At 53.9% G+C, this 26,768-nt stretch overlaps 1 protein-coding gene across 11 annotated transcripts in view; it reads left to right on the forward strand.

The window, feature by feature from the left end:
* Nucleotides 1-26,768, forward strand: part of SDCCAG8 (SHH signaling and ciliogenesis regulator SDCCAG8) — a 229,449-nt gene that overhangs the window by 201,457 nt on the left and 1,224 nt on the right. For 6 of the 11 annotated variants that reach the window (XM_059412519.1, XM_059412527.1, XM_059412523.1 and 3 more), the window contains one exon: nucleotides 18,608-18,758. The exons of 1 other annotated variant lie outside the window; for it this stretch is intronic. In XM_059412519.1, the coding sequence (XP_059268502.1) occupies nucleotides 18,608-18,758 (151 nt within the window). Of the gene's footprint in view, nucleotides 1-16,448; nucleotides 16,606-18,607; nucleotides 18,759-26,768 lie in introns of those variants that run through there. 4 more of the 11 variants (XM_059412520.1, XM_059412529.1, XM_059412521.1 and 1 more) reach the window with 3 other exon arrangements.

Below are 26,768 nucleotides of genomic sequence, written 5' to 3' on the forward strand. Positions count from 1 at the left end.
GGGGGTCCCACTGCCCCAGAGGAGAGGTTCTCAGGAAGAGCTCGGGCTTTGCGTGGGGAGAGCGGTCTGCCGGGGCACCTATGTGCTCCCCAGCTCCCCAGGCTCGACAGCAGCATCCGATCAGCAGCCTCCAAATGTTCGAGCAGCCCTAGCAGAGAATTTGGATTTAGAAGTGTTCTACTGATAGTTAATCAGTATTTGAAGAGGGTTCTCTTGATAAGGAATTTCTGATAGTCTCAGTGATTCCAAACAGCTAACGACAGCTCTGTCGGTGTGTGTTTCTGCGTGTAGTGCATTCAAATGCACCTGTCGTGTCCTGCTCTGCTTTTTCCCTGTGCCGTCGGGAGCACCCAGCACTCCGGCTCTGTGGGAATGTACATGAACACACGGGAGCCTGGAACTACGGACCCTGGAGAATTTCCTAGCAGACACGGACATTTGGTGGAGACAAGCAGTATTATGCTAGGAAACTTCCTTGTCAGATGTCCAGTAGTAAGTTCCACCCGAGGACAACGTGGTAGACAAAGGAGCACCAGATTTTAAGCAAATCTGGCCTTTAGTCGTGCCTGCACTAACTGCTGGGATTTGGATCCTGGGTTCAGAAGACAGACCTGGGATTGCCTTCTAGCTCTCCACTTCCTGTGTGAGTTAGGCAGGGTATTGGTGGCATCTCTGATAAAATGAGGTTCACGATAGTAGCAATAATTACTTCTTTAAAAGGTTGCTGTTGACGATTTAAAAATAGCCGGAAGAGCACTTAGCACAGTAATTGCACAGAGAACAGGCTCCAATACAATAATAAAAGCTCATATTGTTGCTTGCTTTAGTTATTACTTTTTAACAGGATTTTATTTATTTATTTATTTGAGAGTGAGCAGGGTCGGGGGGGGGGAGCAGCAGGCAGAGGGAGAAGCAGGTTCCCTGCTGAGCAGGGAACCCAAAGTGGGACTGGATCCCAGGACCCCAAGATCATGACCTGAGCTGAAGGCAGACACTTAACCGACTGAGCCACCCAGGGGCCCCAGTGCTATTTTATTACTGAATCTTCATTCATTTGGTGGAAGAAACACTTCCTATATTCCAGGGCTGTTTTCAGAGCTAGGTAAGCACATGTATGTGGAAGCACCTTGCATACGCTCTGAAACACTTTATTGAAAATATTAGTAATAACCGTATTTTCACTTATTGAGAATCTACTAAGTGCCAGGCACTTTACACACCGTCTCTAATTCTCCAAATAGTCCTGGGAGGTAGTAGAATACTGGAAATGAAACAAGCTTAGAAGAATTTGCCTGGGACCCGGCTCAGATTTCAACCTAGATTTTTTTTTTTTTAATTCAGAGTCCTCATTCTCGTAGCCCATTTCAGTGGTAACAACGGAACTGTCAATAACAGCTGATTGTTCCTGTTGGTAACAGACTCGGGCTCCCCCCAAAAAATAAAATGAAAAGAAACAGAAAAAGAGAATCAAGCTTCCAGCATCTAGTCTGAGTGGCGGTGCCATCGCTGAGTGGTATAACATGCGCTGCGTGTATTTTCTATTGAAAAGAACGATTTTGATGAAAGGCATCTGTTACACACTCACAGACTTGTGTCTGTGTCCAATCATGAAGCCGGGGGCAGTGAAGAGAGTTCCGGAAGGAACGCGTCCCGGGGACCTGGGCAGTGGTTGTGTGGTCGGAAGACTTGCGCCGTCCCCAAGGGGTATGATCTGAAGGGCACACTTTTTGAATGGCTGCGTTCTGAAACTTTCATCATAACATTCAATGCTTTTTTAGTCGCTCCTCATGTTTTTACATTTCACTTACATGAATTTTCATTCATAGTGTAGGTTACAAGTAAATGGAATTTACAGCTTGGTGCCCCCCTCCCTCCCCGCCTGCCTACGAATTTGAACTACTTTATTGCTCGAGGCTGACAGTGGTCTGCTCAGGTGGGCACCCTGAAGCGGGGGCAGATCCCTGGGGGGGCGGTGGGGGGTAGCGTGTCTGGACAGCATCCTTTCACACCTGGAACCTACTGGACTTCAGGACATCGGCGTGGCTTTGGGGTTTGGCAGTCCTAGCTACACAGCCTTGCTGAACTTCTGCTGTTTTTTTTTTAATCTTCCCTAAGCCTCAGTTTATGAAATCCAAAGACTAATGCACGTCCCTTAGAGTTTCCGAGCAGGTAAAGGGTATCTCATTTCACGTGCTGGGCACTTCAACTGTGGAGTTCCTTTGCTACCCTTCTTTGACTTACAAAGAAAAAAAAGGTCAGCTGTCGAGACAGCGGAATACTTAGGCGCTGTTTTCCCATGTCTCATTTCCACGGACTTGGGAAACCACACGTGGTCAACCAGTAACATGGTTCAGACACATTAACAAGAAGGTTGGAAACTTAGCTTTTCCCCGGAGCAGAGGGGTGCCCCCAGTCGGGCAGTCCCATCTGCAGGGGGAAGGTCCCAGCTGTCCGCATGTCACAGGGGCTGCCCTGACTGTCCCTCGCCCCTGCTCTCTAGCGTCCTGGCCCCACTTGCTCACATGCGTCCACCAGGTTTAACTTTTTAGTTTGGAAGAAACCCATCCTTTTCACCTGTGTCTTTCTGATCCCAGGCCTGATCAAATATTTTCGAATATTCGCCCAGTCCCCGCTCCCTTCCCCCACTCCCAACTGCTCCGAGTTACAAATGGCCAGATTTCAGTCATCAGGAGAGTAGAATGTATTATTTTTTTGCAGCCTGTCTTTCTGGGGGCCGGATTCCAAGGAGGCAGCCCGGGCGCTCACAGGCCAGGAGAGCCAGGATTTCAACAGTGTCAACAATCTTTGCTCATCATACCGAAAAGCCGTGTGTCGGTGCCGGCTCATTAGCATACAGCCGCGCCGTGCTTGCTAACAAAGCGGGCTCTGGGTATCTGCTAGTTTCTCAGCTTGTCTGTCTTCCTTGACCGAAAAGGAGCGGACAAATAGCTTCAGGCAAGGGTGCTGTCCCTCTCCGGGGGCAAGACAGCATCACGAGGATTCCCGGAGGGAGAGCTCTGAAGTGGTTTGCAAGTCAGGGGGCATTTGGAAAAAGGGAGCCAGGGAGCCGGGCCATCCTTTGTTTTTCTAATCTGGTTTTAAAATCATGACAAGCAAACAAATCGCCATGTTGTCACGTTAAAAAACCCGAACGAGTCCTGAATAATTCGCGATCATCCCTTTCATAGTTTTGTTTCCTTAGGCAGCCTCCAAAGAAATAACTCTCTGTGGGCAGGGGTGCACACGCATGCCCTCCTCTCGCTCCGTCTCCCTGCCCCTCTTTTGTTAGGGGGATGGAGGGGAAGAAGAAACGTACAAGCAGATGTGCTGCGAGATCTACAGGCTTCTGCCAACCATATGGCATCTTAAAGAAAGATGGCTGGAGCGTCTGGAGCAGCAAGGAGACGGGCTGGGAAGCCATGTGTCGTGTTGGTGCACGCAGTTGTTGGAGCTCTCTCTAAATGGCTTCAGGAGATTGTGTAATGGAACAAATGGTCCTGCGAGCCCAGGAACAGCCTTGTCGCTGCTGGAGAGGCAATCGGCCCTCGGGCGGGTACTGCTTCCCTTTTTTCTCCCCCAGTGTTCTGTATTCTTCTTTTAGTGTTCTTCGAACTCCCAGAATTGACTCAGAACTTTGCAGCTCCGAATTATGCTCCCGGCTCTCCCCGCCTGGACGTCTGCCTGACCGCTCCTCTCTCTCTGACCTGAGAATTAATAAGGCTCTGGTCCTGCTCCGGGTGGTCTCCGCAACCCCCCTGCCCCTCGGCCCTCTGTGTGTGGGGGGGGCGTCCCAGAGCAGCGCCCCCAGCACCCCCCACTCCGCCGCACCTCCTGACAAAGGTCTGCCCACCTTCCCCCTCTCCCCCAGGAGGTTGCCGGGCTCATAGGGCTTGTGTCCTCCCACCAGAATTTCCAGAAACCCCAGGAGATGAAACTTTCCATTCCTTAGTGGGTCAGCTCAGAGTTTTATGTGGTCCCAGGGAGCACATAAGAGATTGTCCCTTTGCTCTTTTGGATCTCGCGTGTGGCATTAAAAAAAAAAATTGCCTTAATTCGATAGCAGTGGATTCCTTAGACTTTTCGGTCACACATGCCATTTACTCAGTACTTCGGTGACCTCCGGACTCTACTCACTGATACAAAACGTAAATATAAGTTTGAGTCGACACACTGTGATTCTGGGGGTGCACTGGCAGTATTTTGTCTGTGGTCAAATTCTCTGTCCCTTCTTGTTTTGAGAGATGGAAGCAGAAGGAGCCGGGAGACCTCCCAGCGAGAGCAAATCTTTGGAGTTGTTGTCTTGGCCAAGCTCTTTGGGCATTTCAGCTGCACTCTAGGGCCAACAGATCTTCTTTTATGGTCATTTCAGAGCCTCCATGTACAATGCAGCATCTCTAGCTGCTGGAGAGTTGGGTCTGCCTCCTCAGTGGAACGCCATGGTGTCCCTACATTGTGGTCTCCAGAAAGTGGGATGAGTAGCTGATTCAGTAAAAAAAACTGGTCGATTTATCTTGCCAAATGATCGAGCCAGTTTGATGACCTAGCTGGACGGTTCAGTGGGAGTTTCTGGTCAGTGCCTGGTTTGCGCTGCACACTGTGGGATTGGAGAGCAGGGGACCCGAACCCCTCCTTCATGGTTTGAGTCATCACCTCCCTGATGACAGATGGGGAGCCCAACTGGACAGGCCCCAGAGAATGGGAGCAAGTAAGAGGTTACAAAACTGTAAGCTTGGGAAATAGGAAGCTATCTTGTCTACTACAATTTCTATCAAAGATGCTTTGAGCAGTGAAAATACATTGTAGTTTATTTTGCTGGGTAATGGTGCAAAGGGTCCCCACCCCACACACACAAAAGAAAGGCAGCCTCGAGCAAGTACGACTGGTCCAGTGGGAGGAAAGGGCCCGGCATCTAGAAATCTGAACGTGTCTTCACAATGTCATCGTTTTTGTATACTCACGGCTGAGGCAAATAATTTTTACTGTCTGACACGGGGTCATCTGGGAATCACTTGGAGATCGTTACTGATTTCTTTCATAAATAACGATTTGCTGCAAGGATACTGATTGACATCCAGAAATTTCGGATAGAGTGCTATTTCATTTTTGTGACTTCTTTGTATTTAAAAAAAAAAAATCATTCTTATCGCATATACACAGGTTAAAAACACCTGCCTTTGTGTCACCCCGATCCAGGGCTCATTTCGTGTTGAACACCTTAAGTGTTAGGCTATTCTTACTTTGTCTTCTGAATGTAGGATCTGGAGGGAGGAAGGAGGGGCGCAGAGGAGGAAGTATAATTTTAATTGTTATCTCCCAGTTGGAAGAAATTACCACTTTAATCCCTTTCACCATCCAAGTGTACATGGGCCCAAATTTGTCAGCATTAGAATTTCTTGAAACAATGCAATTAAACTGCAACATATTTCCTAACATTCTTAATTAAGACAGTAACTGAAAAATGTAGATTAACAGAAGTTACTGTTTTTATCAACACATTTTCTTTCCCGCCACCATCACATCCCCCTCCCCCATCCCTTTTTGCTTTAAATGTCTGATGTCAGTTTCGTCCACATGTACATTATGCACATGGCACCGAAGAAACAAAGTAAAAAATTCTCTTTTAATTCTGAGCGGCATGCCCAGCGCCACATGCACTGTCTGTTACATGTCGCTTCTTATGAGGTTCATGCTGGGAGTTTCTTTTTAAAGGCAAAGTGTTTCTGAAGGAAAGAGTTCAGGTTGCGCAGATTGTGTTAGAAAAACCCCACTCTCTCCGAGTGGAATTAATACACTGATTATTCTGTGCGGGCTCAAACTGGCAGCGTGTGCGAAAGTTCAAGAGTATCTGGGAATTGAAATAGGGCCGCGAACTGGAGAGAGTGAGTGAGTGGAGACAAAGCGATGCGACTTATTATCTGGAAGCGCAACTCGGGGACCTCGCGAGGAGGCGGAGGGAACGTCAGAGAGCAGCACCCGCCCGGCTGTGTGTACGGATCGGAGTGCGTCTCTCGGGGCACACTTTAGGACAGATCCTAAAACAACAGTTGGGGCGCGGGACCGTGATGGGGGGGCGCATGAGGCGAGGTCGTACCCCAACCCCTGTAACTTCCCTTTCCTCGGGCTCTTGGGATGTGTGGCACTTCCCGTCAGTGACCCGAGCAGCTTAATCACTAACAGAAGCTACGCGGGCCGCGGGATATTCTCCGGCCTATTAGTCAGATGCTTCCCCCGTTCCAGTCCGAGCCTCCAGGGTCGTCCTCAAACGATTCGTGTGTGGCTCACGGATAAGGACCTAAAAGCTAAGAAAAGCCAAGGCGGTCGGGCAGCACCTTCCCCAGCCCGAGGAAGCCAAACTTTCCTCCCCGCACCGCAGCGCAGGGAAGGGATGGGGACGCGAGCTCGGGGTTAAGGAGGCCGTCGCCCGTCCCCTCCCCGGACCGCCGCGGCCGCCTAATCCTCCGCTGCCGCCGAAGCGCAGAGCCTCGCGCGCCCCGCGGAGCCGCCCCGGCCGCGCAGCAGGTGCGGGCGCCGCCCGGAGCGGAGGCGGGCGGGGAGCCGGCGGGGCGCGGGGGGCCGGGCGGACCCCCTCCCCGCCCTCCTGCAGCAGGGGCGGCCCCCGGCCCCAGGCGCGCTCGCGGGCGGCCTGAGAGCAGGTGCAGGTGCGCGGCGGGCGCGCGAGGAAGTGGCCAGCGCGCGGCGGGAGGCGGGCGGCGAGCTCCCGGGCGCTCCCGGCTCGGGGCGCGGGATTTCGCTGCAGCTCTCGGATGAAGCCTGTCTTTGGCAGCCTCTAGGATGGGGGGGTGCGGGGGGTGTACTATGACAACTACTACCTTCTGTTTGGCAGTTGCTCTTTTCTAAAGCAGGAACTTAATCCCTGGGGAGGAACTAGTGCAGGGTCCTGCCATTGCCCTGGGGGTCAGGCGTTGGGAGGAGGCCCGCAGTGCTACCTACACCCCTTAAAATGCCGGTTTGCAGCCCTTGGGGAGAGGCACTGGCAGGATGAGGCTGTCCCCAGCCTCCCACCACCGGCCCCCACCACAGGCCCCACCTCCAGCCCCTCCCCTCCTGCCTCAGTTGACGGTGCCCGCGGTTGTCCCATCACCACCACTGAGGGACTGGCCTAGAGAGCTTCAGTGGCCTGTGGAAGAGTCAGCCTGCCTGCGGCTTCCACTTCTTGAAGCCCGGGCCCTGCTGCCCACAGGGGATTGCTAGTCGAGCTGGCAGGAGCTCCTCCAGGGATGGGGGGGGGTCGGATATGACCCAGCCCTGGCTGTGGGGTGAGGGCCTGAGCCCCCAAGTCTCCTCCTTCCCCTCTTTTCTTCCCTCTCATTCAGGAAATCTTAACTTAGGAAGGCTACCTACTTTGCTGGTGTGGAGCACGGACCCAGAGAGAGAGCCCCTGACCCTCTCCGCAAACCATAGGGTAGGGTCGCTCCCAGCACTCTGACCGGAGCCCTGTCTCTCCAGCTGCCTCAAGCACTGTGCCTGCCGGACACAGCCGGCTTCTGCTCCGAGCACCTAAGACTTGGCTGATGACAGGAGGTTGCGGCAGCCTTCCTTATTCCAGAGCAATCTTAGTATCCATTTTCCTTGCCTCTTTCCTGAGGGCCACAGTGGCCTCCCAAGCAACTTGGGGCATTTTCTCTACTGGTGCTCTTCGAGAGAGAGAGAGAGAGAGAGAGAGAGAGAGAGAGAGGAAGGAGTGTTGGAAGCCTAGACTGCTTCTCTTGCCACTTTTATAATTCAACATTTCGTAGCCCAAACATGAAACCCTGGGTGGAATTGGTTCCTTGTCCCCCATGAGGGCAGCCAGCCGGGCGGGACGGGCCCCTTCCTTCTGCTGCCGGAGCCCCCCCTCCGGCAGGGCCCTCGTGCTCCGCGCCGCCGGCCCTTCGAGCTGGAAGGCTGCTGCCACCACATTATCCCAACACTCATCGCTGGGTGGAGGACCCCCTTTTACTAAATGATTTATTACTCTTAGCAGAATTCCTCTGGCTGCAGATTTTATTTCTGAGTCACTCTGTTCAGCTCAATTGGTCGCCTTCAGTTACCGTGGCAACCAGCAGATGGGGTTCTTTGACAAGGGTCAGCGGGGAGGCTGCCTGGGTATAGACTCTAGACGGAAGAGGAGCTAAATAAAAAGCTTTCGGCGCTGACAGTTCCGTAGTGGATGGCCAGGAGTACTTATCAAATTACTTGCATTAAAACCTAATTAAGATGTGTGCCAATCAACGTACGGGAGTGATTGGATCTGGTTACTCAGCGGCCGTAGGCTCGTTCCTACTTGATCACACCTCTGTGACCAGTTCGTCTATCTCAAGGGTGGTCAGCCGTGCAGGAAATAGAGAGCGGGCTCGGGACAGTGTGCACCTGCTAAGTGCAGGACTGCTCCCAGAGGGTTTGGGCTTCGGGGAGCTCCAGGGGGACCTCGCTGGGAAAAAATCCTTGTGCAAATACCATACTGCGGCGAAGACTCCAGAGGGTTGGGGGGCGAATGGGTGGCTCAGTCAGTTAAGTGTCCGACTCTTGGTTTTGGCTCAGGTCGTGGTGTCATGGTCATGGGATTGAGCCCCGTGTTGGGCTCCACGCTCAGCGCAGCCTCTGCTTGGGATTCTCATTCCCCCTTCCCCCGTCCCCCACCCCAAATAAATAAATAAATAAATAAAATCTTTTAAAAAATAACTCAATAGAGCAACTGGGCAGGAGCCTCATGCGTTCCGATAGTTCCGTCTGCTTTTGAGATACTTTGATTGCATTACAAATTACATTCATCAAAGTAAAACTGGTCTTTTAATTGTGCCAGATCAAGGGTACTAAACAGACATGATATCTGAGTGCAGAGGATCTTTTCGGTAAAAGAGGAAAAGGCACAGTTTGGAATCCGTTGACAAAATTGGAAATCAGTAGGTTAGATCAAGGTATTATATCCCTGTGTGGTTATTGCCATTGATAACATGCTACGGTCTGTGGGAGTCTTTATCATTAGGACGTACTTGGAGGTCTGGGTTCATGGGATTCGCAGTCAGATGGCTCCAAAAGCAATGAGAAATACGTGCGCGCGCATGTGTGTGTGTGTGTGTGTGTGTGTGTGTGTGTGTGTGTGTGTAAGGAACGCCATGAGAGGCCGTCTGGGTTTTGCTGCTACGGCTTTTAACTGGCCACGAGCTGGATGTGGCCTGGGTTATACTTTGCAAGCATTTGGGTTTTCAGTGGTTTTCATTCCTCTGTCCCGTCTCATTTCGCCCCACAGAGCTGGGCTCTCCCTGACCACTTCTGCTTTAAAAAGAGCTGCCAAAAGGTAACTGAGGCCCGAGGCAAGCAGTCCCCTAGGTTCTTCAGAGTCTCAGATTCCTGACAGGTCAGCTCTGGTCCCCTCTGCTTCGTGGGGCAGGATCGCTTCTTCCTGCCAGGCCTGCCCAGGGGACCACAGGCTCAGCCCGGGTCGCGTGGCACTTGCTCGTTAGGATGACGAGGCAGTGGTACAGCGGATGTTCTTGGCGTTCTGTGGGGAAGCTGGCGCTCATTTCCAGGGGAAGCTCTGTTCCAGCAGTTGGTCTGTGACAGAGCCGGGTCTGACAGTGTCCAAGGCCACAGAGACGTGGGGGGCCGGCCGGCAGCCAGCTCCCCAAGGTGGGTGTCCGGAGCTCTGGGGCCTCATGTGTGCGCCCTTTATACCCACACCAGTCGGGACTGGTCAGTGCGGCGTCTGGGCCAAGGAGTCCACAAACTGGGTGGTGACGAGATAAGAACAGAAACGGTGTTTAGAATTTATTTTTTAAGATTTTGTTTATTTATTAGAGAGCTTGAGCCCAAGCAGGCAGAGAGGCAGAGGGAGAGGGAGAAGCAGACTCTTTGCTGAGCAGGAAGCCCAACACAGGGCTCAATCCCAGGACCCTGAGCGCAAGGCAGACGCTTAACCCACTGAGCCACCCGGGCGTCCGCGTGTTTAGAAATTCTTGCCGTCAGTGCAGCAGCGTTGTGTGGTCCCCAATAAGTCGGCAATAGAGTGGAAGTATAAAAAGGAACAAAAAACAAAGCCCAAACTGGCTCCCTCCCTCGAGCCCAGCGGCAGAGTGCTGGCCGCGGGGCTCCCCCACCCCCAGGCCTCGGAGAATAGGTCACCCAGTGGGTCACCTTTCTCAAGGTCCTTACCTAAAATCCTTACTTCTTTGTAGTATGGAAGAGAGGTCAGGCCTTTTTCAAAAGGATTAAGAAATGCTTCCAAGGGCACTGGATTTGGAGTCAAGGGACAGGGGTTTCGGTCCTAGATCTCCTGTACATGGGCCGTATGACCGTGGGCCTTGTGTCCAGCTTCAGGGGCTGAATTAGATGAGCCGTAAGTGATCTTATCCTTCTGAAGAGAAGAGCAGGGGGCTTTCCCCGACTCGCGCCCCTAAGGAGGTCCCCTCCACCCCCTGCTCCACTTCCACAAGTAGCCAAGGCTGACTTGAGGGAGTGGAAAACCAAAGGGGCGCCATGGGAAATAAGTTCCCTTTGCTGGGAATGAAAACTGTCCCCAGAACGGCAGGATTTTTAGGAATGAATGACTCGGTTACTCACTGCAGAACAGGGTAGATTTGAGCAAAGGAAGTTTGGCTGGCACAGCGGCCATTGAAACCGCCTTCGTGTTCTAAGTGAGGGTGATGGGCTAGCGTGTGTCCCAAACTCCTCTCCATGAGGCTCCTTCTTGCCGACTCTGTGCAGCCACATGAATGAGACGGGATTTTGGAAATTGTGGCAAGCGATTTGCAAGTATTAGAACCAAGTGTACAACTTTACAGCAATCCAGCTTCTTCACCACAGTTCGTTACCTGGAGCATTTAGGAGGGTGATTGGGCTTTCAAACTTGCACTTGGGCAGCAGGTATTGTTAGGACTACAGCTGGTTGCAGGGTTCGAAGATGGGACACAGTGAGGAAGGCTGTGTAGAGTCAGGGTACTGTGGGAACATGACTCAGTCGTCCCTGAGCCCAGTGACCAGCAAACTCTCTCTGAAGAGTCAAGTCGTCAACATTGTGTGGAATGTTTGTGTCGCAAAACACTGTTTTTCTTGTGATTTTTTTTTTTAAAGATTTTATTTATTTATTTGACAGACAGAGATCACAAGTAGGCAGAGAGGCGGGCAGAGACAGAGAGAGAGAGAGAGGGAAGCAGGCTTCCTGCGGAGCAGAGAGCCCAATGCGGGGCTCGATCCCAGGACCCCGAGATCATGACCTGAGCCGAAGGCAGCAGCCCAAACCACTGAGCCACCCAGGCACCCCTGATTTTTTTTTTTTTAATTCATCATTGGAAGATGTAAAAACCACCCTTAACTTGCAGACTGTACGAAAACAGGGCCCTGGGGGGTGATGTTTGCTGATGCCTGTTGTAGCTTATTCCCTCATTCCATGTGGGAGGAAGCTCGCCGTGAGCACGTGCTTTGCTTAACTTCTCGTGACTGACATCCAGGCTTGGGAGTAGACCGGCACAGTTTTCATGTGGACAGTTGGCTGTTCAGGGATCAAAGCTGGAGCCAGGGGGGAAGAAATTATCCTCCGTGAGAACTCATTTTGTATCAGGAATAATACTGGAATTACCACGTGCCAGTGGTGCCTGCACTTGAGAAGCGACCAGAATGACCCCGGGGGGCCCACGAAAACCTGTCCTGCTGGGCCTCACCCCAGAGCTGCTGATTCGGGAGCTCCTGAGGTTTTTCTCTTCCCAGTTCCAGAAATGGAGAATGTGAGGTTGACAGAGATCAAGCCTCCCTGCCTGAAGAGAAAAGGTAGTTCGTGGTGGGATTTTGAAGTCATGTCTCTGCATCGTCTTTTAAGTTAGTGGTGAATTTCGGTAGCACATTTCAAGTCATTTAACGTGTATGTCACGCTGTTTTGAAGTTAGCATATGTGAAAGCAAACAGATGCTACAGATGAAATCACGGGTCTCATCTTTGGTATGAATAGTGTCCACTGGTAAGGAGTTTGTTCACTCTGATGTTTTTATCCAGCACGACCTCTGTGGTAGGGCTAAAGGGCTGTGCCTGGCTTTTCTCAAGCCAGAAATGGTGCGGATGACAGTCCTAGCTCGCCTTCGGTATTGTCAGGAGCTTTAAATTAGCGAATGGGAAAAGCTTCCTGTTCCCTGGGAATTAGTAGAGAGGTGAGTGCGTGCTTTATAGTCTGATGTTTGCACCTTTTAAGTCCACGTGTGGGTTCAAAACTGCTCTTCATTTCCATGAGGAGCCCCCCCACCCCGCCACCCCGTCCCAGTGACATCCGCGGTGGCGGCATTTGAGAACGCTTATCTACGATGGGGAGGGCAAACCTTTACTATAGCCAGAGCGACCATAGGAGGGACTCCGGCCCGAAAACATTTCAGGATAAAGGATGTTTGACCCCCAGCAGACCCCACACCAAAACACCACAAATGCAGGAAGAAAGAAAGACCCCCACAGTCATCTGTAGAAAGCTGCAGGGTGAGGAGGCTGAGGGAAACGAAAGCGAAAGCGTCTCCTCTACAAAACCTGTATTTCTGGGGAGACGGGCCACCTCTGGAGGGAGAAGGGGGCGGGCCTGGGGACGGGCTCCGTGGGCGGTGGCCCCTGGGGGCTGGTACCAGCTTCACGAGTGTTCATTTGATTATTATACCTCGTAACTTATTTATACACTGCATATATTTTGTATGTACCACATACAACATAAAAAAATTTAAATATATGTATTCACTTGCTTTCACAGTATTCATAGCAAATGAGTGTCTGAAGCACAGGACCGGAGCTGGCAGCTCGCGCCGCTTCTGTTTTGCATGAGAAATCTTACCCAGCCCGCTCAGCTCTAGAAAGTTGTTCTCTATTGCGCGCTTGCTCCCTCTTATCCTGAAGTCTTGCATATTTAAAAAAAAAAAAAAAGTTGGGCTCCTGCCTGGTGGGGTGTGGCGGGGAGTTCGCTGTGGGATGGGTAGAGCTTGTTCCGTGTTCCCATGGGAACCGCGGCCCCACCTGCCGGTAACCCCTGGGAGCCGAGCCCCCCAGTCCAGCCCATTCTGATTGCTCTGTTCTTCTCTGCCCCCCCCCCGCCCCCCGAGCCCCCCATTTATGACCTGTGGTGGCAGGTACACACCCTCAGATCCTTAAGGCAACGGGCCCTGCTCCTTCTTGCCCCTGCAGTCAGGGTGGCGAGCCCAGCCCCGGGTAGAGAGTGGCCCAGAGGGGCTCTTGGTCACAGACTGGCTGAGTCCTCAGTGCCCTGAAGGGCAGGGGCACCCCCGCTGCCTCCTGGGGAGGGTTGGCCTCCTGCCCCGGGCCGCTGCTCCGCTGGGTGCCGTGACCGCCAGGGCAGATGCCAAGTACATCCCGGGGGCATCCGGGAGGGACCGAAGACTCTGTCCTGCCCTGCGGAGCCCGTGCGTGGCTTGCAGGCAGCCGAGGGCTCCGTCCCGCAGGAGCGGCTGCTGTCCCTGCAGACTCCGAGGCAGGCCTGGGAGGGCGGCCCCGCTCTCTCCTCGAATTCCTCTGTGCCACGGGGAAGAAATGGCTCCAAACAGGGAACCCGAACAGAACAAGAAATTGCAAGCTCTCAGAATGACACTTAAGCCGAGAGCTGAGCCTCGAAAATAGGAGGGGTCCTGCTCCGGGACCCCCCGAGAACGTCCGCTGCGGAGCAGGAAGCTTTCTGGGTGGCTGGAGAGCAGGAGTCCTTGCAGGGCCGGGGTGGGGTGAGATTGTCCGAAGGGTCAGTCAGGGCGTCCGTGTCCACAGAAGAAGGCTCTGCCTCGGCTCCGCCCTCGTGCCCCTGCCCCTGCCCCCGGCCGGTGCGCTCACCCTTCACAGCAGCTCGAGGACCACGGCACGTCACCTTGCTTCTTTCTCGACAAACACCTGTGCCCTCGAACCGGGGCAGAACAGGATGGCTGTGGGTCAGGGGCTTCTTACTCACCCCGCTGGTGAGGAGGGCCCGGCCTTTGCGGTGGGCGCCTTCCTGCCTGGGGAAGCCCGGCACCCTGTGCCTCGAGGAATCCCCCTCTCTCCTGCCCACCGGCTCCAGCCCCTTCCACCCTCTGCACCCCTCTTGCTCCTTTGCCCTGTGCCAGGCCCCTCTTCCCCTCTCCAGAACGGTGTCCCCTCCTCCGCCACACCTCCCTCCGGACAGGGCGAGCAGCCGTGGCCAGCACCGAGTGGCGCGTCGCACGGAGCCCCCCCTTCCTCCCGGAAAGCCTCTCCTCTTAAGCTCCAGGTTCTCTCTCCAGGTCATCTGTCTCCGTGGCTCCGTGGCTCCCTGTCCCCTGCTACCCTGTAAATGTGGCCAGTCCCCGAGGCCCTGTCCTGGCCCTCTTCCCTCTCACTGCAGCAGACATGCGTCGTGGCTTGGATGCCTATATAAAGATTTTTCAATATTAATTTATTTGAGAAAGAGCACACTGCACCCAAGCAGGGGGAAAAAGCAGATGGAGAGGGACAGGCAGACTCCCCGCTGAGCATGGAGCCGGACTTGGGGCTCGATCCCAGGACCCCGACATCATGACACAAATGGAAACCAAGAGTCGGACACTCAACCGACTGAGCCACCCAGATGCCCCAAGGACACCTGTATTTTTAGCAAACTTGAAAACCTCTGCCCGGCTCTCCTGGGTGAATCTTGCCCCGCATTCATGGCCACTCCCCTCAGCAGGTGTAGCCTGCGGCTGGACATCCAGCCAGACCTGTCCCAGGCCCCAGGCCCCAGGCTGCATACCTGCTCGGTAGGTGCACAGCTCGTGGGTACCTCCCTCTGGCCCCAAAATGTCTATCCCAGGCCTGTCCCTCCTCCCAGCCTCTCTTTCCTGGGGCAGGGACCGGCACTGCCTGGACAAGGTCCACAGCTGTTGGTCTGGCTGCAGGGCTGGACTGGGACCAGCATCACTGGCCGTGTGTGGGGATTCTGGTCCTGCCACACCGTGTGCTCTCGGTTCGCAGACAGCATGGCCTTTGCAGTGCCCCTTCTCCTGTGGGGAGCCCCTGCCCAGGACAATACCCGTTTCCCTTTCGCATCCTGACTTGCTGGCTGAGTGGCCAGAACCACTCTTCCTCCTTGTGCATGGGGACCCTTGTCCTTAAAATGGGGTAAGACTAGTTCCTGCCTCGTGGGATGGGCGTGAGCAGAGGCTGGGGCCTCCTGGACCCTGTATCTGCCCTATAGTACTTGACCCACGAGAGGGGTTTCCCAAAGGGTTAACTGCTTGGTTTGTTGAATTAACTCAATGAATGAACCACTCCTTAGCAACAGTTAAGAGGACCCCGAGCTCCCGTGCTTCCTCTATGGCTTTGTGCAAGCTTCCCAGACCTCTCAGCTTCGGTCTCTCAACTGTAAGATGGGGTCTAGCACCTACCTTTTAATTCGCTAATCTGTGCAGGGAGACAAGGACAGAGTACAGGCAGGGCTGTGCAGCGTTTGGGGCAGGCCGTTCCAAGAAATAACTTGTTAATTAAAAAAAAAAAAAAAAAAAAACCCGGGGCGCCTGGGTGGCTCAGTGGGTTAAGCCGCTGCCTTCGGCTCAGGTCATGATCTCAGGGTCCTGGGATCGAGTCCCGCATCGGGCTCTCTGCTCAGCAGGGAGCCTGCTTCTCTCTCTCTCTCTCTCTGCCTGCCTCTCCATCTACTTGTGATTTCTCTCTGTCAAATAAATAAATAAAATTTTGAAAAAAAAAAAAAAACCAACTTCCCACTATTCATAAAACACCTCAAGAGAGCTGCTATTGAAATTTATTTCCTTGACTGAGTCCCTTTTATCTAAAATCTGGGTTTGTTTCTGTCTTTTAACCAATGTGGGTTTGGTTTGGTGGTGATTTTTACCTTTTCTGACCTTGTGATGGATGTCGCTGCTGCACGTCTCCGGAGTGACCTGATGGAAGCTGACCTCGAACAAGAAGGGGCATGTCTCTTTAAGGTCCCCCGAGACTGACCGCCTGGAGCGTTCACATTGGCTCCCACTGTGAGCCGAGGGCAGGAGGAGCTTCAGCTCCTTCCAGTGGAGGAAGGCTCTCCGGAGGTCCTTCTGCGAGACGCAGGGACTTGATTCAGCGGCTCCAGGTGGGGCCCAGGTGCTCTCAGGTGATTGCCGCAGGGAGCTGAAGCTTACGGTTTGCAAAACGGCGCCAACAGAGCCTGGCCTAGGTCCTGGGGCCTCCAAGGCAGAAGGGTCTAGGCAGGGACCGGCCCCATTTCTGGCTGTAAGCCGGCGTGGCCAGCCTGTGGCCAGCGTTCTGTGCTGTAAGAGCAGCGTTTGGCTCAGCCCTTAGCTCTGCATCAGGCGGCCACCTCTTTCCAGGGCCCAGAAACACACACTGAAGCCATCAGTCCACAGGACTGTTATCCCATTTGATCAAAGCACAGGGCAAGGGACCACATGGGGAAAGGCCACTCCTGGCGCCTTGTTGTCTTTAAGCCTTAATGGTGTCATCTATTTATTCCATGTTTCTGTTACATTTGTTTCCAGCAAGCCTGAAGCCAGTGGCCTACCGCCGGGCCAGAGCTCAGCCTGTGGCTGTCTCCACACCCAGGGCTTGATGGGAGGGAGAAAGCCACTGGAGGGTTTCGACAGCTCCGCTGCTAATGACGGTGCTTCCCACCTGTCTGATTGAAATACCCAAGCGGTAGGTTGTCTGCTTCTCAAGGAAAAAGGCTCTTCTCTCCTCTAGGGGACCCACCCCAGTGCAGGACAGCGGAGTAGCTGCTCTGATGGGCGGTGGCTGCCGGCACCGATCTGTCGGTGCGTCAGTCCGGGGAGAGCGCCCCTGCCCTGCCGCAAGCCGACAGAGGGCTTCTCTGCCGCCCTGGGGTGTCCTCGCCCCTCCCAGCCGCTCTGCGCAGGGGAAGGTGCAGGGAAGCTCCCATTTGGTCTGACGCCCGTGGGGTTTGGGGACTACTCTCAGGAAGAATTGTCCCCGTGTGACAGTGTGATGGGTGGCCGTGGGGACAGAGGGAGCTTCCCAAAGCTGCAGTGCCCTGGCTTCACCAGGATCGGAGGCAGGGCCACAGGGGCAAGGGACACGACCATCGTGCATACCGCGTCGAAGCGGCAAAGCGCTTCGGATCTGCCCCAGCCTGATCTGGGACGCTGAGAGGCCAGTCAGGGCCAGGGCACCTGAGCCTGGCCCTGAATAGCCACACACACAAGAGAGAAGAACTAAGTCCTTCCCTGGCTCCTTCCTTGGGCTTTCTCCAGGACCAGCAGGGCGCTTGCGGCCAGGGGGGCGGGGCCTGGGCCTGGGGGCGGGGCCAGACGGAGGCCTCGTGCGGGCGGTGGGCGGGGCGGGCTTTGCGAGCATGCGCCCTGCTGCCCCAGCGACCACCACCTGTTCTTGGTTTCCAGCTCCTCGTGCTTGCCGCGTTAGAAAGTAGCAAAAGGCCCGGAGAGCTTGAAAAGGGGGAGCTCGCAGCGCGTGAGGAGGAGGAGGAGACTGGGGTGGGGACCCGAGTGTGCCTTCAGGGACAGCCTAAACAAAGATACCCACAAAAATCCTTCCAAGGTGGAGACGGGCAGACAGGCCCCGCAGTCGGTGCCGTCTGGGAAAGGGGCCGACTTGCAGGTGGCACAAGAGTCTGGGAGAGCGTGAGCAATCCTAGACTGTGGTCAGGTTCCCTCGGGGTGCAGTTTTCCCCGCCGGCAGGTTGGGAAAGGCGTCCGCCCACCCCGAGGCCCTAGTCTCTGACCTGGTCAGTGCTTCCTTGTGCTGGGAACGCGCCAGAAGCTGGCGGGACGCAGGGAGGCCTAACCTGGGGCAGCCTGACGCCAGTCTCTGCGCATGACGTCGTGGCCTTTGACTCGGTGAGTGTTGGGCGCGTAGCCTGGAGTTTGAATTGCACCTTGAGCTTTTAAAATCCTTTCCCTGTGAAAATACAAGTTAATTTCACCGTTGGTGCTGTTGGTCCGGGAGGAAGGGTGCAGGACACAGCCAGGCGCTTTCCAGAACAGGGCTGGGTAGTTGTGCAACTCTAAATTTAATCCAAAGCCTACATTTCCAGGGGTGAGTGTGCTGTAGGAAGCCGTCTGTGGACAAATGAGGATAATAGTTTGAGTGAATTAGCAAGTCTGGAGAGGAGGGCCCATCAGCAGAATGACAAATTTAGGATCTTTAAAGACATCTGGTCAGCGATGCCGGAGCTCATGATTGACTGAGTGATTAATAATGGAAAACCCTTAGTTCAGTGTTTCTGCTGTCCCTCGCCCACTTCCCCAGCCAGGGCGGGCTGTCTGCTGCAGCCTGCCAGAGACGTTTCCCCTGAACAATGGAAGCGTTTAGGCCCCTCATCCTCGACCTCTGTGAGTTGAAGGTTTCGACTTTTCTTCTCCTTATCCAACTTATCTGTGTGTTTACTCATTGACATCTCCGGGAGAAGGCTCCTGGTTTCCTTCCACATTTGATGTGATTCCATTCATCTTAATCAATGCTGCGTTCCAAGGGTCTGCTGCTGGCCTTGCTTCTCAGGGTCACCTGGATTGGCAGCTCCTGGTTCACTAACCAGGGCCTCTCTCGGACACAACAGTTGGACGCACTCAAGTTGGCCACTACCGCCCCCCTGCCACCCACTCTGCAGCTTGATGCCCTCACGCCTCAGGACCCATCCCTAACTCTGCAGTGGATTTCTCCGCAGGCTAAAGCAGCTGGACAAGCACAGCCAGGCCACGGCCCAGCAGCTGGTGCAGCTTCTCAAAAAGCAGAACGAGCTTCTTCTGGAGAGACAGAGCCTGGCGGAAGAGGTGGGACGTCTGAGATCCCAGGTACCGGTCAGACCCAGCGCAGGGGTATGTGTGTGGGGGCAGAGGGGGTCCTCTGGGCTGGCTCACCCACCAGAGGACACAGTGGTGTCTGCGTGTGGGGCCTTTTCTTGTTCCTTGTTTCAGAGCTGCACCGTGACAGGTGCAAACCCCAGTACTCCCATTGGGCAGCCCATAGGAGGACCCTGAAGACCATGCTGGGCATGGTGGGGGACATGGATGTGTAGCCCTCGGGCCTGCCCTCTTTAGGGAGCTGGAGTTCATGCACAAGAACAACCCTCGACTTGGGTTGTGGCACCGAGTGTGGGACTGTGGCCTGCGGAACGATGCAGAGGGCTATAGCGGCGAGCGGGCTTTGTGCAGGAAGCACACTCGGAAGGGTCCGGGGTGGGGGGTGGGGGTGTGTACAGTTGAAAGTGGCCGAGCAAAGAGGGGCTGCCGGTTGGAGGAGCCACGGGGAGTGGCTGCAGGTGTCTTGTCTGATGTCAGCGGCCGGTGACTGCGCCCGGCAGCGCTGCCTGTACCGTGTGCGCGAACTCCCGTTGCCCTTGAATGAGCCTGCAGGATCGAGGCTTGTCTCCGCTTCACAGCTAGGGAAACCGAGGCTGCAACAGCCTGCACAGCTAGCGAGTCGGGACACTAGAAATGGCATCTAAGGCTGATGCCACAGTCCGGGCTTTCCCTGTTGGGGTAGATCTGGGGCCACCGAAAGGGATCAGGGAGGGAGAAGCGTATCTGGGTGAGTCAGCGGTATGGTGGGAGGCCTTTTCCCCTAAATGGCTTCTCTTCCTGTCGGATAAGCTGTACTTTTTGTCCCATCAAGCGGCATGTTAGGATAATGAGGTGGTCCAGGGACTGGCCCCAGTCTGTCTGGTCCTAGGATGCTGTATTAGGAGAGCCCCCAGGTGCCCGCACGGGGAGTGCTTGGAATGATGAATGGAAGAGTGCCTCTGGCCGTGAGAAGAGTGAGAAGCTGTCTCTCTTCTTTCAAAATGCGCCCGATGGGTACTAGGGAACTGCCCTCCTTTGAGGAAATTTTCCCACTCCGTGTACTGAAACCGTCGCCGGTACTACTCATTTCTCCGCGGTGAGTAAGAGAAAACCCCAGTGCCAGGCGCTGACCTGTGGCCTGGGGTTGCGGACCCGCCTGTACCCCGTGGCCCTGGCGCCACTGACCCTCTCGCACTGCTCATCACAGGCGTCTGGGGGGCTTGCAAATGGGTAACTGTGAGGGACACTGATTCACAGATTCCGGTCACACACACCAGGAATCGGCATTTTAACAAGCTGGTTGGGTAATTCTGAGGGACGCGGAGCTTTGGAGGCCCTGAGAGGCTCAGGCTTGACCCCGGCCACAACCTAACTGTCTGGGCAGGTCCTGCAGGAGGCTGTGCATGGAGCTAGCCGAAGGTTGGGGCCACCGGCTCTCCAGGTGGGGGACCAGGCTCCTGTCACATGTGGTGGAAGGACAGGGGCTCTTAGCATGAGTGAATCCTTTAACTCTAGGAGCCAAGAACCACTTCAGAGTAAGACTTGTGGGGAGTCTTCTGTCCAAGCTCTGAGCGCATGGCAGTTTCCTGTTGATTCTGGACCAGATCATTATCGTGTAGGGTTTCCCTTTTAACTCCCCGTCTGCCTACCTCACAGCCACTCAGATCTGGACATGGACCATCAATGCTTAGAAACCTCTTCCAGGGCTTTAAAAACCTGATAATTGCCAAATGGATTGCAAAATTTTCATAAAATGCATTTAAAACACAAACAAAACCCAAACCTCAAAAAATCCTCAAAAAAAAAGGAGCAGGTCTTTCTTCTCTTGCCTGAAGCCACAGAGATGATTCGACCATCCTGAGTTATCTGATCCCAGCCCCTCTGGCTCATCTCTAAAGGGATCTTTGATTCAAATAGTACATTTGGAGTTATTTTAATATGAACACGACAAAAGACATTTCATAGAGGGACTGTTGGCTTTCAGTAGCAAATACTAGTGTTCAAAGAACAGGCAAGGATCCAGTTTTGCAAGCTCTCTGCCGAATATCTAAACCAAAGGCCTGCTCTTTCTACCCAAGTGTGGCATTAGACCTACTTCGGCCATGGAATAAACTGGAATTGTGAGTTTAGCTTCCCGCCCTTTAAGTAAATGAGGCCGTTGTGTGCCCCCAGCAGGGATATAGGAGGACAGCTTCCTGCTGCGAGCTCCCAAGTGACTGACCTGACTCCCTGTTTTCCTGGAGAGACGCTGGTTCATCTTTTCATTTAGGGATGAAATGTTTAGCTAAAGGCTTCTGTGTTCTCAGCCTGGTTGGAGTAAGCCTAAGGACTTAATGGGGCAGGTCAAACTCTCAAACTCTTTGTCTACCCGATGCTGAGTCCCAGAACTCTGGTTTGCTCCCGGGTCCTGAGCCCTGGGTCCTGGAGCAGATGACTGGCCCGGGGTTGGCCTGCAGCCCATGATAGGAAAACAGTGACGTCTGTTCAGAAGGTTTGATTATTTTGAGTCGTTTCTGCTTACATTCTAAAACCTGCACAGCAGTCTGGCCGAGCGAGCTGGTCATGGTCCTAACTAGGCCGCATGATGTTTTTTACCATGAGAATTCCCGCCTTCCGCTCCAACACTGCTGGTGTGCAGGACTTGGGCCGGCCAAGTGGGCCTGGCTCAGGGCTTCTGGTCCACCTTGTTCTTCGTGTGACTAATTGTAGTGGCTTTGTTACTCTCCTGCCTCACGCTGCCGGCAGGGGACTTCTAGAAAATGGCTTTTAAAATGTCCTAAAATGGTGATGCTGGTCATTGTGGAGAAATGGAGCCCTAAAGCCCCCCACCCAGCCTGCCTGCAGACATGGCCCCACAGCCCCTCTCTGGGCACAGGCCCTGTTGCCTCTTTTTGCGGGGACAGAGACTCTGGCTGGGTCTCAGGGGAGTGGTGGTGGGGCCTAGTAGCTGGGAGCAGGGTCAGCGTTCTGGGACCTGGTGCCTGGGGCTCTAACCTCTGGCTAGGGAGGCTGATGCCAGCTGCTAAGGAAATCAGTCTCTTGTTGGGGAGAGCGGCGGCTGAGAGATGGGGTGTCCCTTCGGAGGATGGTTTTCTACCCCAGAGAGTTTGGGGTATAACGACTGGGCAATGACTCAGGGTTCAGATCTCGTTCTCTGATAGCTGCCTTCCCCGTGGGCCCTATGGCTCCATCCTCAGTGCTCAGTCTGCAGATGAAGCGTCTCTACAGTCGGGATAATACTGACTTATCAGGGATTAATCAGGAGGTCCTGTGACTTCTGAGCATTCTTGGCAGTGAACTGACTTTCTAATGTGATTCAAACTTGTGCTTGGATCCAGCAGCCACATGTGATTATATTCAAAATCATGGACATGATCTCATTACACCGAAGGAGCAGGCAAGAGAGTTGAACCAAGCAAAGAACCCGGCGCAGGGGCGAAGGGGAGGCAGGGCCCACTTGTGACCTGAAGCCAGGGGCAGGACACCTTCGAAATGGTTGCTCAAGGGAGGGTCACCGGGTGGGGGGGTCCCGCTGAGGAGGGTGTGCCCGCTGCTCACCCCGAATGGGACCTGGAGGTGCATGCAGCTTTGCGGGGATCCTTCCGGAGCCCTGGGGGCCTCACCCACCTCACGTGGGCGCTTCCCCGAAGTCAGCTACCTGCAGGACAGATGGCGCTTGAATAGAACAGCAAATACACTGAATAAAATAAATTAGAAAGCCTCCTCCTGAACCAAGATTTTTTGGAAAGAATTCTAAATAGATGAAAACAAACAATTTGATTTCAACCAAATTGTTGTTTTTTTGTTTTTATCCTGATTTTCACCCGAATTGTCAGTCTCAAAAATAAACACTGATACATTCCCAGAAAATATTTTTCAAATAAAAACTGACTCTGTTAAAGTTTGCCCTGATTCTTTCAAAACTGTGTACAAGACACTGTCAACCAAAGTGACTTGCATATTTTTTTAAATACACTTGAACATATGCAGCTAAAATGTCATTAACTCCCTGCTGCCTGAGTGTTTCTAAAGAGTGACACGAGACCCCTGGTGCTGTGTCTCCAACATAAGGGTCTTGCGACCCTCAAGAGAAACTTCCCCGAGCAACTCAAATAGCACAGTTTAACTTTTGTGGGTTGTTGTGGTGGTGGTTGTTTCACGGAAGACCCCGTGTGTAATTAATACTGAAAAGCACATACGGCTTCATCGAAGCCAAACTCGCTCTTCCGTTTAACAGTTCACTTTGTCCAAGAGTGAATAATTTCAGAATGAGACTCATGGAAGAAAAATAAATCAAATTTTCTGTTGCCTCAGACACACTTGCCCCAGTTACTGCTTCCTGAGTCAGACATTACATTTTGCAATATAAATTCACAATCAAGATTTTAAAGGGAGCTAAATATTTTAATCCAATTAGACAAGTGAACAAAACACTGAATATTGCATGGAGTGTGGAGAAGTGGTTCTTGCCTTTAAAAGACTGTGATTCCGTCACATTACAACCCCAAATGTCAGTGTTGTCTTTATTCTTAACGCTTTCAAACATGAGGCAGCCAGAGGCTCCTCTCTCTGCTGTTGGTGACACTGTCTGTCCTTTGGGAATTCTTAAAAATCTATTTACCATGGAAACATGGTCCCTCTAAAACACAGACACCTGCCCGCGTGCAGGGGAAGTTCGCGGGACTCGCGGGATTCCAGAGAGCAGGAAGAGGACATCGGGGAACCGCACGAGGTGCGGCACCCTGGTGCCGGCAGAGCTGCCGGGAGGAGCGGGGCGCCCCTGCACTCCGACCCCGGCCCTGTACTCCCAGGGCTCCCCGCCTCCCCCGGGGCTGCTGGTCGCAAGTCCAACTCCAGCTGCTGTTCTCCAGGAAGCCAAGGAAGCACGGGGCCTGCCTTCGTTCTGCAAGGAAGGCTTTCTCGCCTCTGCCTTTTCCTCTCTCTGACTCCTTTGGACTCCTCCCACTCTGGGAGCCCAGAAGCAGGGAGTTGGGCCTGTGGTCCCCGTGGTCTAGGGAACCCAGGGTTTTGACCTCTGCCTGCACAGACCCTGGGCAGAGGCCCAGCTGGGCAGCCGGAGGGGAGAACGGACAGACGGGTGTGCTGGTGACCTCGCCGTGAACTCTGGGCTTGCTTTGCACCTGCCAACAGCTGGATGCCCGAGAAGGTCAGCAAGCGTGTGGACCACTTTGCTGGGCACAAGGCAAGACTGTTGACCTGGAGGCAGCCCGCCGTACACCCTGTGACTTCTGAAATGTAGTTCCCCCCCACCATCTGCCCCCTCAGGCCATGATCCACAAAATTCTGCAGAGGACTAGTGAGGGCACCTTCCTCCTAGCAGACTGGTGACCACCCGGAGTCCACGTGGCCTGTGTGTGCCGGCCGGCCTTCCACATCTGACTCTTGCTTGGCGCCACAAAGTCACACTCCGTGGCTTCTGTGCTCTCGCTGAGCACGTCAGAAGAGCACGAGAGAGCTGGGACTTCAAGGTCACACTGCCAGGGCTCAGATCTCAGCTCTGTACCACTCCCGGGAAGTGGTTTAGCTTTCCTACCACTCAGGTCCTGGTCAAAACCAAAACACAAAAGCCCTTAAGAAGAGAACCAGCTTCCCCTTAAGAGGGAGCCCCTGCATGACCCCGACTCCAGCAGAGGTGACTGTGAGGCTGACCTGGTTGGAGGCACAAAGGGGCCTCTGGATAAGTCATTCCTAGTCCTTCCTATACCAGCAGGACAAAGAAGGCCCAGAGATGAAGTAGACATAACTGGGAAGTGACCGGCAGGGACCTGGACTTGTCGAGAAGGTGGTGTTCAGTCTCTGGGCCACGGGCCCCATGTACAGGTGGGCATCCATCTGCTTCTCTCCCGGGGTGGGGCCTGCAGCTGGCTCTGAACCCCCAAGCGGTAACTACTGGTGGCTTCCCTGGAGCTCTGTTCACTGGGGGCAAGCTTGAGAACGCCCTACCTCAAGGTAGGGGGGTGAGGCGCTTCTGGTTAAAAATAGATGCTTTCTTGTTAGAGGCACAAGGAACGGGGCCATTTTTTGACGGGGCCAACAGAAACAGAAAATGTGCAAATGAGGCGGGTGGGGTGTTGCATGTGGGGAGAGGAGAGAGAGGCTGGGTGGAGGTTTGCGCATGGGAACTTGGGTCAGGGGAGGCTGAGCGAGAGCAGTCTGTGAGCAGGGGCGAGGCGGGGCGGGCATTCCCTAGGGTGGGGTGTGTGGGGCAGGGGGCCCGGGGAGCCTGGAAACAAAGCCGCAGAAAGGGCTCTGCTGGACCCCACAGCATGGTTGCCTGGGGAACAATTCAGGTCACCCAGAGACTCATTTTTTAAACTCTGAATTTCAAGTCAGACTTCAGAAATAAACACAAAAGTTAGGGTTTGTGGAGAGAAGGCTCTATTAGGTCTTACAACGAGAACAAAGAAGATGGGGTCGCAGCAGCAGGTGTGTAGATGGGGGGCATTTCTGTCATCTGTGGACAGTATTTCAGGGGAGCAGCTGCCAGAGTGCTGTGCTGGCCCGCCCCTCTTCTGGAGGGCAGCCACAGACCGCGGCAGATGTGGCCACACCACCCAGGCAGGCCGCGGCAAGGGGCCGTGGTGACAGGTTGGAAGGCAGAGGATGGGGAGGTGGTGGCCAAGGGCTCCGGCCCCAGTTCAAACCAGCTAGTGCCCCACTGGCACATGCGGTGTCACCCTTCCCCCCCCCCCCCCCAAACCAGCCATGATCACTGGTGTGGGCGATGGACCCAACTTTCTGGAAATAAGCATGACTAAATAGCCCTAAGAAGTGATGGCAGATGAGTGGGAGTTGGGCAGTAGCGAAAGGTTCTCTGTCTCTAGACGTGCTGTGGGATGGGGGGAGCACTCAGGAATGTTCTCTACCAAAGCTCCAGCAAATGGAGGGCAACACTGGGTGCTGCGTTTGTAAACCAAACAGGGATGTGGGCACGGGTGACTGACTTACTCAGATGTTCATGGGATGGGGTGGGCAGTGCAGGCACCGGGGATCCCAGACCAGTGAATGGTAATAGTGGGGCTCTAATACTAAAATCAGGATGGGTTTTGCATCAAAACCAAGTAAAATACCAAACCCGCGAAGAGATAGTGACAGGGATTTGCTGCAGTGGAGAGACTGCGGCTCCTTCGGTTTGCTCACACCTGGGACCTCACATCTGCGCTGCTCCCAAGGGATCCCACAGGCACCGGAGGTTGCAGGTTCCAGGGGCCACCAGAGGCCGCAAGGGGACCAGTCAGGTGATGATCAGTTACCAAATGGGCCTGGAGCCCATGGGCACTGTGAACTCATTGCAGTGAGAGATGCCAGTTTCCCTGAGCTCGGTTTAAAAGAATTCCTGCAACATTTTCTTTTTTTTTTTTTCTTAAAGATTTTATTTATTTATTTGACAGAAATCACAAGTAGATGGAGAGGCAGGCGGAGAAAGAGAGGGAAGCAGGCTCCCTGCTGAGCAGAGAGCCCGATGCGGGACTCGATCCCAGGACCCTGAGATCATGACCTGAGCCGAAAGCAGCGGCTTAACCCACTGAGCCACCCAGGCGCCCCACCTGCAACATTTTCTTTCTAGTGCAGGTCTTTACCGTTATTCTGTACGGACGTGGGGGGGTGTGTTTGTCTTCTACCCAAAGTTCGGTTACATTTTTCTTTTGCAATACGCCTGTGCACATATCCTTGTGCTCAGAGAGACATATCCCACTTGCTTACTCAGTGCACAGCCCCCACCTGTGTTCCGAGCGGGACAGCTGTACACGTGCCATTCCAATGACCCTTCTACTTACAGACCTGTGCACTGAAGACACATAGTCAATGTCCACACGCCGAGACCCACCTGAGATAGAAACATTCCCTTTTTGCATCTTTCAAAAGAGGCAACAGACTGATTTTCATATTTCTCTTGCATGAATTCTGAACTGTCACTCACTGTCCTGTCTTGGAAATCCTCAAGTAATCGTGGCTGGAACTGGGTTCTCACAGAAGCCTCCCTCCCCCTGCCGATTCTAGTCAGGAAATCTGCATTGGAGAGGG

The sequence above is a fragment of the Mustela nigripes genome, chromosome 10 (genome assembly GCF_022355385.1).
Source record: "Mustela nigripes isolate SB6536 chromosome 10, MUSNIG.SB6536, whole genome shotgun sequence".
NCBI lineage: Eukaryota > Metazoa > Chordata > Mammalia > Carnivora > Mustelidae > Mustela > Mustela nigripes.